This window comes from Aspergillus bombycis (assembly GCF_001792695.1).
Source record: "Aspergillus bombycis strain NRRL26010 chromosome Unknown contig00038, whole genome shotgun sequence".
In the NCBI taxonomy this organism is placed as follows: domain Eukaryota; kingdom Fungi; phylum Ascomycota; class Eurotiomycetes; order Eurotiales; family Aspergillaceae; genus Aspergillus; species Aspergillus bombycis.
Window position 1 is genome coordinate 176,519 of NW_019170040.1, and position 19,261 is coordinate 195,779.

At 45.9% G+C, this 19,261-nt stretch overlaps 2 protein-coding genes across 2 annotated transcripts; both read left to right on the forward strand.

Annotated features, from left to right (window-relative positions):
* Window positions 1-313: 313 nt before the first annotated feature.
* On the forward strand, window positions 314-3,563 carry ABOM_005523 (RNA recognition motif domain-containing protein; the record flags this gene model as incomplete). The annotated part of the gene is made up of 3 exons (XM_022532652.1): window positions 314-538; window positions 593-3,462; window positions 3,515-3,563. 3 exons carry the CDS (start codon window positions 314-316, stop codon window positions 3,561-3,563), a joined length of 3,144 nt encoding a protein of 1,047 aa, XP_022389467.1.
* A 2,718-nt stretch (window positions 3,564-6,281) lies between these two features.
* ABOM_005524 (uncharacterized protein) lies at window positions 6,282-9,113 on the forward strand (the record flags this gene model as incomplete). The annotated part of the gene is made up of 4 exons (XM_022532653.1): window positions 6,282-6,371; window positions 6,422-6,645; window positions 6,695-9,000; window positions 9,070-9,113. The coding sequence occupies 4 exons, from the start codon at window positions 6,282-6,284 to the stop codon at window positions 9,111-9,113; spliced, it is 2,664 nt and encodes an 887-aa protein (XP_022389538.1).
* Window positions 9,114-19,261: the final 10,148 nt, after the last annotated feature.

Sequence of the window (19,261 nt, forward strand, 5' to 3'; positions counted from 1 at the left end):
TTTTCCTTTGGTAGGTAGGAAGAGTAGTCACCTACCTACCGTCTTAACCTGCTTTTGCCATCGCTCTCGCATAGGCAACAGCATAGCCTCTCGTCACGTTTGTCTCATCAGCAAGCTTCATGTTACTCTCGACCTCTGGCTAGTTCACCTCTAATCTCGCGTCTCCTGTTCTTTTTTACCCTTTATCTTGAAATCCATCGGTCAAGTTAACACGATCTCGCCTCTCGTTTCCCTGGCTTTCTATTACGCTGTCATCTCTCTCCGAATATACCCTTCCCGTTGCCCCGAGCGGCTATTTTAGGTGAAAGCCAAAATGTTGAAACCGTTTCAGATAAGGGATCTTCATCGATCTTCATCCCAAGACAATCTCGCTGCATCTCAAAATCTTGATCATGCCGTGGTAGAAGACCGCAGTACCCTTCAGAGTCACCACCAGGGCATTGTCCGGTTATCTGCTACAGAGTATGATGAGATAACAACGAATCATCCTAGAGCCCGGCTTACATACGTCGATGATGATGACGACGAGCTCATCACGGTATGTCTCCTCATACAAACTATATCTGTCTACTATACTAATAGTGGATTATAGGTGGGGTCATCTCTCGAGCTTTCCCAGCGTTTAGAAGAACCCATTGATACTTCCGCCATTCCACAACCGACGCTAGATTCTATCGCCCCTGAGCCGATGCATATATTCGACATTCGACGGTCTAACTCAGTGAAGAACCTATGGAAGAAGTTTGAATATAAGCCCCACTTAGAAGACCATCAGGGTAGGAATGAGATCGGCACGGTGCCTGCAGCCGCGGATACTTCTCAATCCAATAATTCACAAGAGGAGCCCGACCCCAGTTGCGAGAATCCCGGCCCCGCTACTACCGATGTTCCAGAACCGCTCTTGGCCGCATTTGAGGCTGAGATGGCCAGGATTTTGAATACCACTGGCACCGTGCGTGACGGTAACGCTCAACCAGATCCTCCGGTTGAGACGCCAGCAAGAGCAGAATCCAATGACCGACGTCAGCATCCGAGCGATGCCTTTATACATGCTCTACATAACCTGGTCGAGGGTGCCGAAATGATTGGTGCTGGTGTGAGATCTAGGCTGCCTGAATTCGAGCGGCAGTTACAAAATGTCCAACGCACTCTTCCAGAACACGTTGAGTCTTCGGTGCAAGTAGCCCTTGCAGCTCTGGATAGTCAGGCGAGGAACCTGATCCAAGCACTCAATAACGCGTCAGTTATAGGAGGACAAAGAGCAGGGAATCTTTTCCACACTGAACTTCCTACCCCAGCCGCAACTATAGAGGGTCTTCGTAATATGGCATCTGAACTTGGCCACATGGGAAACACGTTGTTTGAGGCCTTCGAATCTGAGTTTAGATGCAATGTCTCAAGAAGCCAAGATCAGGGAGCCCCTGGAAATTCACAGCCAACCGAGCTCACCGCTGGCGCCCAGCCTGATATCTCGGCAACATTACCAGAAGCTCAGCAATCCACTCCAGCCGCAAACTGCGAGAACGAGAAAGAACCTTTGGGCATCGAGACACGAACTACTCCATCGACGCAGGTTGGATCACCGGAAAGCTCAGTACTACCCACGAATCGCAACGCTGATCCTTCGATGGCGTCACATCAACAGCCGGGGTCTTCGTCGCCGACATTACCACCAAGCCCAGAGATCCACACGCAGTTTCCTAGTTTATGGAACAGACCACAACCCCTTCCTCACAGACCTCATCTCTCATCCCGCAATGTCCGACCTTCGTTCGCCACGCCAAACATGTGCTATCCTCCTCCGCCATTCCCTGTACCTCCTCATTTACCTCCCGTGTTCTGGCCACACCATGGACCCCCTCCGCCTCATGGACATCCTCACGGACCTCCTCCTCCTCCCCCACCACATGGCTTCCTTCCCCATCCTCCTCACCCACATGCTCACGCTCATGGGCCTCCTCGTGCTCCACACCACGGGCCATTCTATCCCCCGACTAGTGCCCTGCCTGTACCTCCGCGACCACCTCGCCACCGGCATAGAGACTGGCCTGCGTCCCACCATAGGCAGAATGAGAATGGAGCACCGGCACCTGAGACAATTCGCCATTCTGAACACGACTTACCCTCCACGGCTAGCTTTGCCGGAACATCGCTTTTCATTGGCAATGTGGGATTCGGTGTTCACGAAGCAATGATCCGCGATGTTTTCGCTTCCAAGGGATTTTTAGTCGATGTACATTTGCCGCTAGATGCAGAGACAGGAAGACACGCAGGCTTTGGCTACCTGCGCTTCCCTTCCATCCACGCAGCAAAAGCGGCATTGGACGCATTGCAAGGTGCTCATATAGATGGACACTCTATCAATCTGGAGATCAGTGATCACCCTCCAATCACCACACTGGACACATCACAGGGCCGCGAAGAACATTCCAATCAGCCGCCAGCGCCATCGGAGCTTCAGTCTTCCTCTATTGCCCCAACTAGAGTGAGGCAGGCGTCTGAACCGCAAACTCATGGAGAAAATGGTTCATCCCACAAGCAGAGATCGGCGCCCTTGGCTGTAGCGGACCTCTGCTCGAGCAATATCCGCCAATCTAGGACGCCGTCTAGCGAAACCAGTTTGGTTGGCTCCTCACTTTTGGACTCGGAACGACTCAATACTCTATATCCCTCGCTCTTGCCTGAAGGTTCTCCTCAACAACCTATGGTAAGCAACAACACATCTACGCAGCTCCCAGATCTCAGTCGTGAGCCGGAAGAACGCCGTTTCCCACCAGTGTCACAGTTGGACGCACACTTTCTAGCTGAACGACGTGGCGGGGCAGAATCGTCTAGTGAAGCTTCCACTTCCGGAAATAGATCGACTCTCCGGAGGAGTGTCGGGGGCGACAGCCATGACAGTTTGTATAAGCTGACACCACAAAACCTCCCCGGTGCATTTCCCCAGGACCCTCAGGATAGTTACCAGCCACGCCCTTCGTCGCTGGAAACCGATGCTACGCAGCAGCAAAACAACAACGATCGTATGTCTGCCTCATGCTACCGCCGTCGCCCCAGGACTGTGAGGTCTTTCCATCCGTCTCGAAGACATTCGGGTCCGTGGGATACCCTACGGGCTGAGGAGTCTCATGATAATACCAGGCCCCTGAGGCGACGGGCTACTGAACGTCATTCCCTCCGGGATGATAGGGAGATGGGTTCGACGAACACCTTCAACCGGCGATCATACCGCAGTGATGCCATGCCCCGCCCAAGCACATCTACGGCTGAGAATGGTGCTGGAAGACAACGCAGCATCGATGACTGTGTGTCTGCACTGGCTAGCTTGGGCTATGGAGGCGCCGAGGAAGGTGGACTTCAGAGGATCGCTGTGTATGCGGCAGCAGTGGATGGCAGGGTATCAGATGCTATTGAGATGATTGAGGAAGAGCGGAAGGCTTACGAGCAAAAAGGATCAATGAGGTGATGACTGCATTCTTTTGCTGTATTACTTTTGAACGGTCTCACTATCTAGGGTTGAGTCTGCCGCTACCCGTGTGCCCATATTCCTGCTTCTTGTTTAGTACTTTGTCGGGAGTTTGGTGTTCAGGAATGATTGCTATGTCCTCCTCCACCGTAGTACTGCTCTGGTGTAAGCGGGCTACTTTTATATTAACAATTTGATTTCAAAATCCTATCCTCTTTGTGAATTATTCCCCAGAATTAACCTTGTAGGCTTTATTGTATGCTTAGGATAAGCAAGGGGTAAAGTCAAGGGTAACGATATATAGAACGATACAAAATATATATATATATATATACAACAGCACATAACTTTCCTCGCGCTTTGCCATTCACGTTATGGGACCTTCAGGTAAATATTCGGATGCCTGATTATTCTGCACGCAATGTACTTGGAGCTGCATTTCGACAAACGCGCCAAATACCTTTGAAAAATGCTCAGTGGTTTAAAACCTACGATAAATGTACATTATACCATACTTTTCTCCTATCCTTAGGAATAATTAGACAGTATACCACAAGAACTAGTGGCAAAATCTACGTGTGTGATACACACTAATATCTATCTCAATAATTATTAATAAATAGGTCAAATAAGCAGCTCTTCCCTGTACAACAGATGTTTGATAAATTTTGACAAGCCCTTAGAACTACGGAGACTCGCTCCCCATTCTTTCATATTCCTTGAGCTACATCTCCGCTACCTGCTCTCTTCCAGATATAAAAGTATAGCTGAAAGATTTGGATTGTGATAAACTCATGCATGGCATATAATAGGTCAGGCTAAGGAAGGTTTTACAGTAGAAACTGTCGAGAATTTCTACCGGGTCTTCGAGACAGCTTTGGCTTAGACGTAGGTTTTCTGTGTTCTGGAGAGTTCTTCTATCCACTACTATGAAGGAGGTATATATTCTTGTGGTAGGGAAACAGACAACACGGGGTTCTCAGTGCTCGCCTGCTCTCTTGCCTAGATCAAAAGTCGGTGTAACTCAAAATAAAATCGCCACCATTCTCTACACGACATTCACCTGAGACTTGCGAATATATGACTATCTTGATACTCCAGGCTTCAGAATTCGGGTTCGCGATTACATGACGGCTGATGCAACCTGACCTAGATTCCTTGCTTGGGATGTTCGGGATAGCTTCTAAATACTAGCCTCTCTCTTGGATATTGGCCTCAAAGTCCGTCTGAGGTCAAGGTCTGACCGTCTGATATGTTTCATCCAGATCTTGATCAGGATTCTCAGATCAGGTTCTAACGCTGTTCATTATACTATGTAATCCAGAAGCAAATTATATATATATGTGTGTATATATTTAATCTCAATCAAGATAAGATATAACAGAGAAATAAAAAGAACAAAACTTCCATAAGAAAAGGCAGAATATAAATATGCTCCTAGAGTGTTTAACCAGTAAACAGCTATCTTTAACATAAAGTAGACTCCTAATTATCTTTTCGGATTTCTAGGTCTGTATTCTACTATCCAGTCTTTAACATTCAAATGTGCAAAGCCTTTTTAGAGTTTACAATTAATATAAGTACTGTTAGTCAGATTAAGCAAAGTCCTACAGTTCTTTATCTGACCTTGACAACCATCTAGTGGTATTAACAGTTGCTTTATTAACCTACCCTTTATTATGTGGTTTATCGCGATATCCGTGACATCCAGTAGTGATAAATATACAGTCTTCAAATCTCAACTCTATGGACAATCTGTATACTTTTTAGTAATATTTGAATAAATCCTTATAGAGGGCTACCAGTAAGCAGCAGTTCTGCATAGAACGAAAGATAATGCTTTAATAAGAAGCCTTGAGGCTGTATTTCGATGACTATATCTTTCCAGTGTTTAATTTTGATGCGGAAGAGCTTGAAGAGCATATTTCAACTGCAATAGAGCATGCTATGCTTGCAGACATGTGCAATAATTCCAGGGTAAAATATATAGTATCTAAGGATTATACAACCCAAAAATATCCTCCTTTCAAAGAGGTGGACCAGTTGATATGACCTGTGTACATCACCATCCACCGCTCTACATAGTTGAAGACCACATTTTCACCCTCGTTGTCCTGCTGTTGTGATAGAGCAGCAGAAGGCTCAAATATGCATAATTCTTCGAAGCCCAGTAAAGCAAACAAAGGCTTTATATCGCCTCCATCACGTGGCCACAATCATGAGGCAGTGAATGCCACCCATTGCACACTGCGCAGTAGGTGAGCCAACATGTGGCTCTGTTAGACGCCTTTGAGCAGGCATCTCAGATGGTTGAAATCCACGCGTTTTTGTCTCGATTTCCACCTCATTAGTTTTCACCACTTCATCGCCTCATATGCTTGTGAATCGACTGCTTTCTACCGCTGGGGGTCAAAGTGTGTTGGATCTACTTCTTCTCATTTTGAGTTAACCCTGGAATACTTCTGCTCCCCCGGATAACACATCGTCCGTCATCAAAATGGTCTTTTGGGTGGAGCCCAAAGCTTGCACCAATTGTGGGCTGATGCAAGAGGGTCATACGCGAAAAAATTGCCCGCATATCGAGTGCTTTCGCTGCCACAAGCATGGCCACATAGGTGATGACTGCCCGAACACTGAGTGCAGCTACTGCCGCATATTGGGGCACTGCAAAGCCAAGTGTCCTAAGCTCGAACGTAAGAACCGTAGCCAACAAGGCCACAAAATAGATGAATGCACCTCACTCCCCTCGTTGACAAAAACGCGGGCAGGAGCTGCCCGCATAGCTCATTTCCTGTCTACAGATTCTTGCTCATCTATGCTCCCTCCACAACATGTAGAGGCTTCCCATAACACAGTTGACCCCCAGCCCGCACTTCTTCCAAAGGCTACTCATGAAACCACCATAGTCAGTTCTAAAGTGACCTAGGGGAAGCTTATCCACTAACTCAGAATCAGAATTCTTGGGAACTAGTCCCAAGCGTTGTCTTCCCAAACCTTCACGGCACGATTTGTCAGTTGGCTTCGCGTCTCGCGACTGATCCCGATATCTATCTGCAACGGCTTCCATATCACACTGTTATTACAAGTTATGGAGGTCCACAAAAGATAGCGGAGATGTTGCTGGGGTGGGTTGACCCTCATATTAGGGCACTTGAAGGTAGACTGCTTCAGGCAGGAGAGTATGTTAGACTTCTATTTTGATTATTATGGTTCTTGACATCTTCAAAGGCTTCTTAGTATCCAGGCACGTCAGAATAACATTTGGAGCCCAAATGGAGGCTATGTGGACATCGTCACAGACTTAAGAAACAACGAATACTGGCGTGCCTACCCTGGTCAGTCTAAGGGTCCATCAGATCGCATAAAAACCCATAATCGAGCAGTTCTGCGCGGATCTAGGAGCACACTACACTATTATGTCATTGCGCAGGGACAAGGATATCGAGCAGCGAACTGGCTTAAGCTTTGGGAAGTACCAAACAATACTCAGCTATCATGCACTTCTCGGGCTGTGGCTCTCAATGTCCTAGAAATGACGATGTGTCGCGCTTTCCAGTCACTTCCAGGGAGCACTTTAGAGGCTTATTATGGGCCAAGTGAGGACGGGAACCCCTACTCCAATCTTGGGTTGAATATCATTCCTCCTGTTTTCCAAGGACTCTCTCTTGGGCCTTCAGTACGAAAGTCCTTCTCCCTTGGTTTAGAAAAATCCCCGGATCCTGACATTCGTGGATGGCCCCAATTTCGTTACGAATATGGAAAAAAGGCTGAGAAGTCCAATATCAACTTTCAGCGCCCATTAATGCGATCCTCGGAGTTTCATGCCCGTTTTCGAGAAGCGATTCAGCATCTCCAGCTAAGCCAGTCTTTCTGCGGCAGCGAGTCCCTACCACACTCAGTTTTAAATAATTCCGAGATTTTGAACCTGTTAAAAACGGACCTAGAGCCAATAGATCTTCCCTGGGTCCAGCCTAACGGAAATTTTGAAGCGCTGGTCGGCTTCGTACTGGAAGATTTCCTTGATGCAGAATCAGCAAATTCGAGCAACAAAAAGATATCTATTCCGTGCCAATTCCTGGATAGTGGCTGGAACATGACAAACTCTCTAACCTGGGCTGCAAACCCGATGCAGAGAGATTTGGCTGAAATGACGCAGTCCTTCCGGTCAACCCAGGGGAGTGAGACTGAATTATTGATTGGATTCAACCAAACAATTATCCAGAATAGTGGATTACGAGTGATTCTTATGTGTGGGCGTGCAGCGCGGGATCTTGTTCTACCCACAGGATGCGAGGAAACATGCCTTAAGCTAGAATCTGGGGAGTTTCCTATGTTTTTTGACATCGAAAACGAGGCTATCAAACGGATCTATGTTCTAATACCCAATCCGATTGATGCATTTCTAATCCGAGAATGGCGAAAAACTCACAAAATATCTGAGGCGCTTCATTTCACATCAGTGATCACCAGGACCGTTGGTATTCGCCCCTACGCTGGTGATAATGGATGTGTCCTGACAAAGGCCATCCGAGATCACATGGATGAAGAGAAAGGAATTCAGGAACCTCTAACACTCAAAACTCTCCACCCAATGACTCGTCTTTGGCTTACACGTAGAGGGTTTGCAAAAGATGAGGACATCTCTCTCTTGCAAGAAAAAACAGGTGGGAGTCTTACCAACGCAATCCTTGTCTTGCTGCATATTGCCCCACGTCATTTTCGAAACGCCCCCACGACGTCTTCTATGAGCTCATTCCGCAGATCAGAGAAACGCCATGCTCCAGAGTTTAACATCGATAAAGCACAACTTGAAGCTGTTCGAGATCTTTGTGACCAATTGAGTGAGAAGCTCCCGGTCGATTTCGGCCATCCTAGTGATGGTTTAATCCAATGTATCAAATCCAGGGAGGAAGAGTTGGAGGATGATGTCGGGGAGGCTGATATTCGAGAGAGAGAAGACTTGGAAACTTCTGGAATTTGTGTTGATGGCCACGGGATCTTTACACTTGCCATTGAGACCCCAGTTACTCCATGGGAGAGGAAAAAGCCCCGTGCAGGTGCTGGTGATCGAAACTTCACTGTTGGAGACAAAACTCGAGAGCAACTCTTGCAAGGCCGCAAATATCTAGGGAATCGGACAAGAAGGCAGGGATGGTTTATTGTGACTATACATTCATGCATAGAGCTTTTCCTTCGCATTCGGGAACCTCCACAGGAAGTCATTGTTAAAGCCGAGATCAAGTCACCCGGCCAGCGACATCCACACACTTGGGCTCAAGAAGCGCTAGCTACTGACACTGGGTCACGGTTGGCGTTTTTCGTTACATATACAAGGGATTCTATGGAAACCTCATCCTATGTGACCTCAAATCTGGTCAGAGATCTCTATAAAGCCAACTCATTCGTTCACTGGATGGAGGGGGAAGACGTTGCAGACATTATTGCAAGGCCAAGGCAGTTTGTTGTTGTGAGCTCATTGACCGTAACCCTTCCTCGGGGTATCTCACAGCCTGGCTCTTTCTACACGGACGACCGTATTACCTTGATCCCTGCGAAAGAGTTTGACCCGCGCAAAAAGCACAAAATGGATTGAGTATGAACAGTAGCCAAGCTCCTTGTCAGCCTGATGGTATGGCATGATCCGTAACTGGAAAAGAATTGGCTCTAAGGGTTTGGTTCGTTGGACGTCGGGAGGACCCCCTTGGAGCAGAATCTTGTTAAGATAGATTTGATCGATCTAATAATGCCAAAGTACCAATTAGATACTAGCAGGTCTCCCAAAAACACTCATAGGGACTCGGGTATCTAAGACAAGATAGCTTAATAGAAAGGCAGACCTTCTCAAAAAGCTATCATATACCAGGAGCATACATAAAAAAGCACACCACAAAACTAAATACTGTGTCTCTAGAAAGGCCCAGGGCCGGGCTTTGTGGTATCTGTAAAGATAATAGTGGCGAGGGAGCATTCTAAAGTGCTGAAAAGAATTCGAGAGCATGTGGGTCCTATTGATGTTTGGGTATTGGAGTCGGCATTTATGAATCTTTTACAGCTTTTAGAAATGTTGAAGGACCGTATGAAAAGCGGGACCATATTCAAGAGTACCTATGGGTATATAGACCATTCAGGCTGTGCGATAGGGAAGAATACACAAAATAGCGCGGCTTCCTCGTAGAACTAAGGGCAGTACACGAAAAGGCTACCTGGATATCCTTTTCCTACAGCTAGTGGCTTGAGAATCTAGCAGCTATCCCAAGACCTAGTGGCAAGTCTTACTGATATATTACATATTCTCTCATATATGTGTAATGTTGAGAAATAAACATCAATTGCCCGGATGGTCTAGTGGTATGATTCGCGCTTAGTATGTTATCCTATATTCAATTATCAGTTGTCTTTTCAATTTACTAACAGCATCTCCAGGGGTTCACCCAAAGCATTGACTGCGCGAGGTCCCCGGTTCGATCCCGGGTTCGGGCCTATCTTTTTTTTGTGCATCCTAGCACTTTACAGTACTAGAATTGAAGTTCCCTGGTTTCCCCCGGCTCAGGATTTTTCTCTCCCTCTCTCTTTTGTCTATCATTTCGCATTATGTGGGTGGATCTGTGTTATAGCACTTGTGAAGGAAGGGTTAAGCCTGAATTCATTCGCTTGAGTGTCGTTGCTGTTGAGCTATCCATCCAGCTATAGGGATGGAAAGGATATATATTTACAGTCGATCCAGCGCTTCTGAGTAGAGGCATTCCTGTGACATCCATGGTTAGATCTGGGTCCTGATCTGTTACCCTCCTTCGATTCTAAGTATAAATGTCCGCCCAATTCGTGCTATTGATGGGGCAGCCAGTGGGTCATTCGTAGAGATGTGCTACTGAATCTTATGGGTAGGGCCAGCATCAGACTGCATCAAGTCGTCTGATCATCAAGTATCTGGGTACTTACTGCCGAACCAGGGCCTGCCTCAAGGCAAACGGTATTTAACTACGCAACAAAACAATGATATCAACCCTGGGTTGGGTCACTCAAATAAGCAAAGAAGCACGACTATTCTGATAGCTTTATTGTTGATTCTACCAAGTGACCCCAATCAAGGATTAGGATAGATTTTTCCCGGAGATCAGAAAATATAGAGGTTGAGTAAACCCAAGCAATGATCAATCCTGTCGATTCTAATGAGCCATGACCCCCTCCTCCCTACCCTCCCTTTATCACTATTGCTCCATCTAACATGGTTTATATATCCCTTATCGTATTCAAAATGCCATGTCCTACCATAATAATCCAATTAAACACCTGGATGTCCTATCTGTACTCTATTCTGGCCTCTCACTCTCCATATCTTTTACCCTCAGGAGATTTCCCCCCTCATTTGGCCTCGATTCTCGCAGGCTATGCCAACAGTAGTCTTCAAATATCGTCGGATGCCCTAGCGGACGATGGTGCACCCATGAATCGCTCCTCAAACACATGAAGCAGACTGCTACACAGCCTCTCGGCCTTTAGCCTCTCCCATGGTGGGTTCGCGTCCTGTCCAGCGTATAAAGACTTCTCGACATCAGCCGCGACCAACACGCTTTATCCGATCTGCCAATATCTCTTCGACTCAGTATGCTATGCTTCCGTCGAACTCGACCGGAGGGGCTGCAAATCGCCCACAAGTTGCGAGGGTGTGGATCCTTCATGGCCAAACTTACAAACGCAATATCACATCGCAGGATACGCTGCGAAACCTAGGTATGACAGTATGAATAACGTTATTGTGAGCCGTTAGGCCAACCAGGGCTATAGTAATGATGAACGCATCGCCATGGGGATTAGGCTTAGGACGTCTGTTTTATGTGATGATTGGGAGTGTGTCCCCTTGACAAAATTCGCAGCCACCTCTGGGGTAAAAACTTCAAGTTAAAGAACGAAAGAGTTGGTTTGTAAGGTGTCGTCATATTAAACAAAGGAAGCACACAAGAGAGGTAATAAAATAAGGTAAAGAGGTAAAAAAGTATAGGCCCGAACCCGGGATCGAACCGGGGACCTCGCGCAGTCAATGCTTTGGGTGAACCCCTGGAGATGCTGTTAGTAAATTGAAAAGATAACTGATAATTGAATATAGGATAACATACTAAGCGCGAATCATACCACTAGACCATCCGGGCAGTAGATGTTCAACTTGCCTTATTTTAGTCTACATAAGCGGAGGCTATATCATGGCAGTGATAGTACGGCAATGGTCTGGTTTGCTTTGCTCTCTTTACTACTCTATCAGCTTTCCCCCCGCTTAATTATCTTGTTGAATGGAGCATGCATTCTTATTGCAGTATGTCCACCGTAACATCTAACTAAAGGTTCTCTCCGTGACAGCAAACTCCCAGGCCCACATACCAAACAAGCCAAAGGACCAAAAGGTTCTATCATGCCTGAGACCCAGATAAGTAGCGGACATCGTCAGGCTTAGGTGGATGAAGCCTGGGTATCGCCTTATTTTATATGTCGACAGGGCGTTTTGTTAATTTCGAGGACAACTCTTAGGCTGAGGCTGAATGCTCCACTTTTAACGACAGCTCGATAGGCCGTTGCCTAAGGGCGTCAGGTGAGAGATTGGGCTGCCCAGGAATACTCAGAAAGCTGTATGTGAAAAGCTGCCTGTTCTGCCCACTACTCTTCTACTTTCTGTTCTGCCCCCTTCCTTCTTTGAAATTCTCCTCCTACCTTAATTTATCGTTAAGGTGAATTAGCTGCGCTCCAAGATTAATGCTGAATCCGCTCCCACCATCAAACTTCAACATGGGATCAATAGGCTAAAGACACATGATTCAACGTCAACACCAAACGACCAAAACCTTCACCTCCCGACCCCGGGAAATTCAACGGTGGTTCAATCAAGTATGACACAACATAGTAGGTCGTGTTAAACTTGCTACCAGCGGTTCTTCGGTTGGGAAAGATATAGCATAGCTTTAATATGTCTATCTCAGCCTTAACTTGAAGGTTCAAGCAATGGTTCTCCCACAACTTGCAACCGCTCGCGATAATAACATAGACAACTACAGAACGATCTTAAGCAACTTCGACACGTCTATAACAACCCACAGGAGATTCAAGAAGCCGAGGACTGTCTACTCTCAAGCAGGATACCGGCTCTGTCCAAGGTTTGCGGCTTATTTTGCCAGGTTCAAAGGAATTCTCTGCTCCCCGGCATTCCGCAAAGGTCTCAATAATACACTCCACAGTCATCTGTAGTAACTGCCCAGTCTTCCGCGTATATATTCAGAATTCCTTAAGATCGTACAATGTAACGGGCCAGAGCCCGGCAGTAAATGTCGGGGTAGCCTGCGTTGTAACGACTTCTTATTTTACTAACATAGTTAATAATGTTGATTCATGCCTACCATATATATAGTGGCCAAAGAAATGTCTCCTAGCCGGTTGTCCTACTATCTACATATTATATCTCGTTTACATTGGGGATACTAAGATTAATATCCCATCATATATAATCCGAACCCCGCCTAAAATATAGGTAGGCAGCAAGTATAAATAGAATTAGAAATACTTATCATGGCCGATATACTGTACTACGACAGGAATGCAGGCTCTGTTCAACAAGATAGCACAAGAAGGAGTGGGAGCCTCGTAGAACGAAGCAAGCACAGCAAACAACCCTACCGCCATAGATTTACTGTCGTGACATTACCACCCATTGAAGAAACCATCTAGTAGCCCCCCTTACATGGTGGGAAGAATAGCGGAAAGGAGGAAATTAAATAAATGTCCCCGTGAGCGCCTTGCAATCTCAATATCCATATCTCGGGCATCATTATCATCATCATCATCATTATGATCGTCGCTGTACTCCAAAAGTATGAAACATTTTCTGGCATACAGTGTTGTTGATAGGTGCATCTAAAAATAAATTCTATAGACAGGCACAGGGCGGAAAAAAGGAAAGTAAAAAAAGTCAGGCCCGAACCCGGGATCGAACCGGGGACCTCGCGCAGTCAATGCTTTGGGTTAACCCCTGGAGATGCTGTTAGTAAATTGAAATGATAGTTGATATGATATCAGGAAGACATACTAAGCGCGAATCATACCACTAGACCATCCGGGCAGTTGATGTCATTATTTTTCTATTAAGGTTTATATAAGAGAAAAAGTCTTTTCTCAGATTCACGGTGCCATCTTTACAGCCCTATTTACTTAATCTTCTCCGAATACCACCTGGGCACATTCTTACCTAGTTCCTAGCTTTTACCTTTGTAGTATTTGCATATAACTTCATAGGCCACAAGCCCAGGTAGCCACTGTTAATCAACTTGACTGCATACAACAGCCTCTTAACTAGATATCCAGAAACCTTACGTTTGCACGACATTTGTACGGTTGCTTTAATTTTCCAGATGGACACATTTGGAATCCAAGGTTAATTGCCTGCATCCTATACAACATAACACGGCAGTGAGCTGTCAAAGCCTGACTGAACTTGACATACACCTCTTATTTACTACTGATCTTGTTATTGATACTACGATCTTTAATATATCCATCCCTCAATAAGCCGCAAATAAACTTCGTATGATGTATACCTACTCAACCACTTTGTTTCAATACACCGGAGTTATTAATTATTCTCATAATTTAATAGTTAGCGCTAACAGAACTGATTCCCTCAGTTCTGCTATTGATCAAGACAACGGCGAAAATGGCTCTCTTTTACAGCCAAGAGACCCCTGTTTACCAGACACGCCCAGCACTTATAAGATGCCTCTGTTTCCTCCTCCTCCTCCACTAGATCTTAACATCTTAATCTCTTTATCTTTACCAGCCCGGCTAGTAAACTTAGGCGGCATCATCAGTCTCAAATCTGTGGATCTTGGATATTGACACCGGGTCTTGGTCACTCTTATGGCACCTGCTCCTGTGCCCCCGGCACAACCCCATGAGTAGCAATACTGAACTGGTGCCGTTCTCTATGAGAAAACTTGTGCCAGACTACAGTATATCCGTAACTTAAGATACCCCCCTGAGTTATAAGCCGAAGATATTGGAGGGTATTGCTGTCGTTGAACATTACTGGCGAAAGTGAGCTTGATCTGAGCCTAAATATCTTAATTGGGAAACTACCAAGAATTAATAGGTGCTGTATTTAATCACAAGAAGGCTACGTTGATTATCTGCTTTTGGGGGATTAGGTGATCCATATGATTTTCTTGAGGTAAATGTTCAGAGCCTCACGAGAAAAAAGGCTTCAGTTGTATAACGAATACTAGCAAGACACATGGACCTTAGACTATTCAGCGCGCTATTTAGGAGGTTCTAGGGCCCGCAAGAGGTAACTCGTGTTGGTCTTTTGGTAGAACAGTCGTGTGTCGCCTGTGCCCTAGATTAGGTGCCTTCCATGAAAGATCTACTTATTCTATTAAACCTAATATGGTAAACACTGATCTGTAATTACTAGAACCCTGTCCTATTCTATAGTAAACTTTTTGATGTGCGGTACAAACACTGAAAGCCCTTCCTCAGATGCTAAGTTTCTGTTGAAAAATTCTGGGTTGAATTCGGCAGAGGTCCCTACGCAGCGAATAAGGCGGGGAGCAGTTAAGATCGTGTTTTCAGAAGTTACCAGTATCCTGCAACCTTTATTTGAGAATGTAAGGTGCTCATCCTGAAAACGCTAATACCTAAGCGAGTAGGCTATAAAGACACAAAGGGGAAAGGGTCGTCGACCAGAAAGGATAGAACTGGCGAACATGAAACCGTATTCCTGTCGATTAAAGTGACTGCGAACCTTGTAACGCGTACCCTTCTATTTATAGGCTCTGTATTATAAAGTTATGTATCAGAATTAAGAATTGATGGTTGTAGGGGAGGTATTAGATTATAGAAGCCGCTGTTTTGGACTGTTGTCTTTTTAGTGGGTGATTGGCTTCCAGTGCTAATTAGACAGGATAGTCACACCATTTGTTCACTTTAATTCTAGCGGATATTTCAAGACAATCTATAATAATATGTTTGGTATTGGAAGTCTTGAGATAGACAGAAATTAGAAAAAAGAGTTTAATACAATGGGTCATTAACTGTATGTGATACAGAATACTGAAGTGTAGACTGTACTGCGATTACACCCCATTAAAAGCAAATGCATAGCATAGTGCTTTTCAATTACCTTGTATAAGCTATTAAAGAGATATATGGATCTAAAATTTAAGACGTAGAATTTCTGGAAATTTGAGCACTTCTGTATGATGGGAATGCACTCCGATCAAACCTCCTGGTCCACTTTTTTCTCCCATAGTAAAATAGCCGCCAGAGCCAGCAGCCGAGTACTATTAAGAAATCCGAGCTGAGCAGAAATAAAGTTTAGATGTTGGCTAAGCGAGTATCCACTTAAGGATAGCGATTTGAGCCCTTGCAGTCTTAGACTACCCAACTAGTGAATATAATTACCCACAAATTTGGGTTCGAGTAGATCTTGAATAGCCCAGGAACCAGTGGATCTCCATGGTAATTTCCTCCTCTTTTGCTTGATATAACTAATTCCCTATTGATGGCCAATCGGCCCCATCCTCTCAATGCATATATATACTGTCTGTCCACTCGTATTATTCTCTTCTATAATGCAACCTTTTCATATTAATCGTACGTGAAACCCATGCCAGGCACTCTTCACCCATTGGGGGGACATGCCAATAAACTGACAAAGAACTGGTTTGTGGAACAGGTCTTAGGCAAACTCAGTTCACGCCTGACCATCGAAACTCATGATGAAGTTATTGGCAAGTTTGACATTCGTGACGGCTGCTGCCGCCATTCAGTTCTACGGTGATGCGCCAAATTATGAGCTGAAGTCTGAATACGACTATGTGATCCAGGCTACCCTTGAGATGACGTGTAGGGAAACAGTTGTACCAGGTGGTGGAATTGTCCAGAGACGTGCAAACCCGCAATCCTCTCGGACTGTCGAGCTACACCCACAGATGTCACTCAAGAATGTGCAATTAACATCTTCCCGGGACGACTGGTTGTATTACCATCTTGGTGGGCAGTCTACTTATACGAAGCATGATACCGACTACAATGGCGGTATTCGGGAGCAAAGCTGCCAGGTCAGGTCTGTGTCAATGTCGAGTTCGGTTGTCTATCAATGTGTGGTAGGTGCCACTTCACTGACAAGCGGGTCATTTCGAGTGCCCGACACAAACCGGCGCAGCGTGATGGTCGTCAGTGGGAGGGACGAGACCCGCTTTTACCCTGAAATCCATGGGTCAACTGTGTATAAGGACTCAAGTGAGGTTGACGGACAATGGGTCCTCGCATGTAAGGCTGCCGACGAGGCGTTACTTGCCCAGCTTGTGTACCAAGCCGAGCATGCGTCTGAAGAGGCTGCGAAAGCGGTTGGGAAAGCCGCCAAGAAGGCGGCAAAGGCATCTTTCGGGTTTCTGAAGGATGTTGGCAAAGACCTTCTCAAGCTCAAGTATGTTGAAATCCTGTGTCCAAGTGCAAGGTTACAAGGTTTGCCGGTTTAGGTCCAGCTAATCAGATCATAGATTGGACAGCCCAACACCAAGCGTTAATACCGAAGATGACAATGCAAGCAGTGATAGCGACACCTCGACAAGTGCATAAAAGGATAACGTTGGTCCTGTTGGAAGATCACATACTCTCACATTAAATTTCAATGTGATTAAGGTGGTTTTCCTGCATGAATCCTATCCTATGGGGGTTTGGGCGCTCTACTAGTAGTAGGGTGCAATTAGATGTCAAGGTCGTACGACCCTCAGGTTTTCAAGAGTTCTAAGTTATAATGGGATTTTTCTGTAGTTTTGGTTTCAGCCCTGTTGTATGATTTCGGATTAAATTTAAATGTTCTATTTTTATCTATTGAAGAGGGGAACGCTCGATGGCATGCACAGCCACACTGTGCGAGTTGATCCAGCAGAGAAAACCATACCAGATGGGAACACAGTGAATCTATTTCCCCCTCACATAGGTATAATTTCAAAACATCGATATCCACCGCCCGGATGGTCTAGTGGTATGATTCGCGCTTAGTATGTCTTCCTGATATTATATCAGTCATCTTTACAATTTACTAACAGCATCTCCAGGGGTTCACCCAAAGCATTGACTGCGCGAGGTCCCCGGTTCGATCCCGGGTTCGGGCCTGACTTTTTTTGGCTTTGCCCTTTTTTTTATATCCCTATCTTATTTTACTTAATTTATCAAGCAAGGGTTGTCGGAATGTGATCTCGTGATTAAGGCATTCTTGGTACTTCCCTTGTCTGTAACCCTCATTTCGCCGTCCTTGTTCATTCATTCATTCATTCATCGGCACATTTCTTCGTTCGTCCCATGCCCCACTCAATCCGAGAGTCTTCCACGCATGTTCTTCAGAAAGCTTCCAAACCCTTCCGGGCTCGGTAAATACTTTACAGATAACTCCTTGAAGTTGCTATGGTCAGTAGTGATAATAGGCTTCCTGTGGATATCGTCAAGTAAATATTCACCAAGCCGTCGTAATCAAGCAGTTCGGCCGCTGCCATATACTCTTCAAGCTTAGATTTACGCACTTTCATAGGCATATACCAACACGGATAGCCGAGTGCCGGAGGTGCGAGATATCCAGCCGTTCACTGTAATACGTCTCGTATGGCATTATCTCGACGCCTGAGCTCCATAGTCGGTTGGACGTATAGTCAACGTCGAGTAGTAGCTGATGCCAAAGACAGTCTAGAAGTTGCATTGCAGACATAAGAGCGACGAGGGACTTGATAAGATGGCGATTACGCACTTCTGCAACGCCATTCAGCTCCGGAGTGTGAGCTAGGCTAGGTCCCAAACGATACCTCGACCTTTGCAATATGCGCGAATAGTGACATGCTTGCCGGTATTGTCGCTGTGTACAGACTTTACTTGGTAGTCAAATCGCCGCTTGAGATATACATCTAGCCGTTTAGGTAAAACCCTCGAAAATCTTGTCCTTCGACTTCACTAGAAAAACCCAGCAAATCCACTAGCATCGTCGATGAAGGTAGCAGCGGAAACTTCCGAGTCATTGCATTCAAACGGGACCGCAATTATTAATATGCAAGCTCTCGCCTGGCCTAGTACCAATACAATTTGCCATCAAACAAGGCGGACAAGATATAGATATTGATGTGCCTTTCTAGATAAAACGGTCCTCGCAAGCGTGACAGGTGTGTCAGCATGCAACGTCCACTAAGATTAGAGTCAATGTGCGCTGTATTGCCGTCGTAGAGGTGTCAGTTCCAGCCGTAAATCGCGAGTGTTAGCAACGAGCAGCGAAGCCAGTACTGGCCTCGCGATAGTGCACCGTACGCTACCGCACAGTGGCCCCGCCGAGCTTCCAGGGTAGCAACTTCAATGCCAGTGCGCGTCTCGAACTCAGTCTGCGTTAATTCGGAGTAGGAAATGAAAATTTGGGCTAATGCTGACACCAGTCAGACTTTCGACAGCGTCAAGGTGTAGTCTAAAGCGCCGCCAATAACGATGTCGGGCCTGATCTCGAAGGAAACAGCCCCGTAGGCTTCAACGAAGACTGGATGCAGATCTGCCAATGCCACAGGCAGTCTGCAATCTGTGAAGTTGATGGAATTAGCCCTAAATGGCGTAGTGTCGTCTGAAACTCCGGGATCCAGTGTCCAGAGATTTCCTCTTCGCTTTAATGTCAGCCGCAGCTCGAGATGCAGATAAACTGCCAGCTGCGACACGGGAAGTAGGACTCGGCATTGGGTTTGATTGCCGAATCGGCGTTAGGAGGTGAGGCCAAATCAGAATTGATGGAAA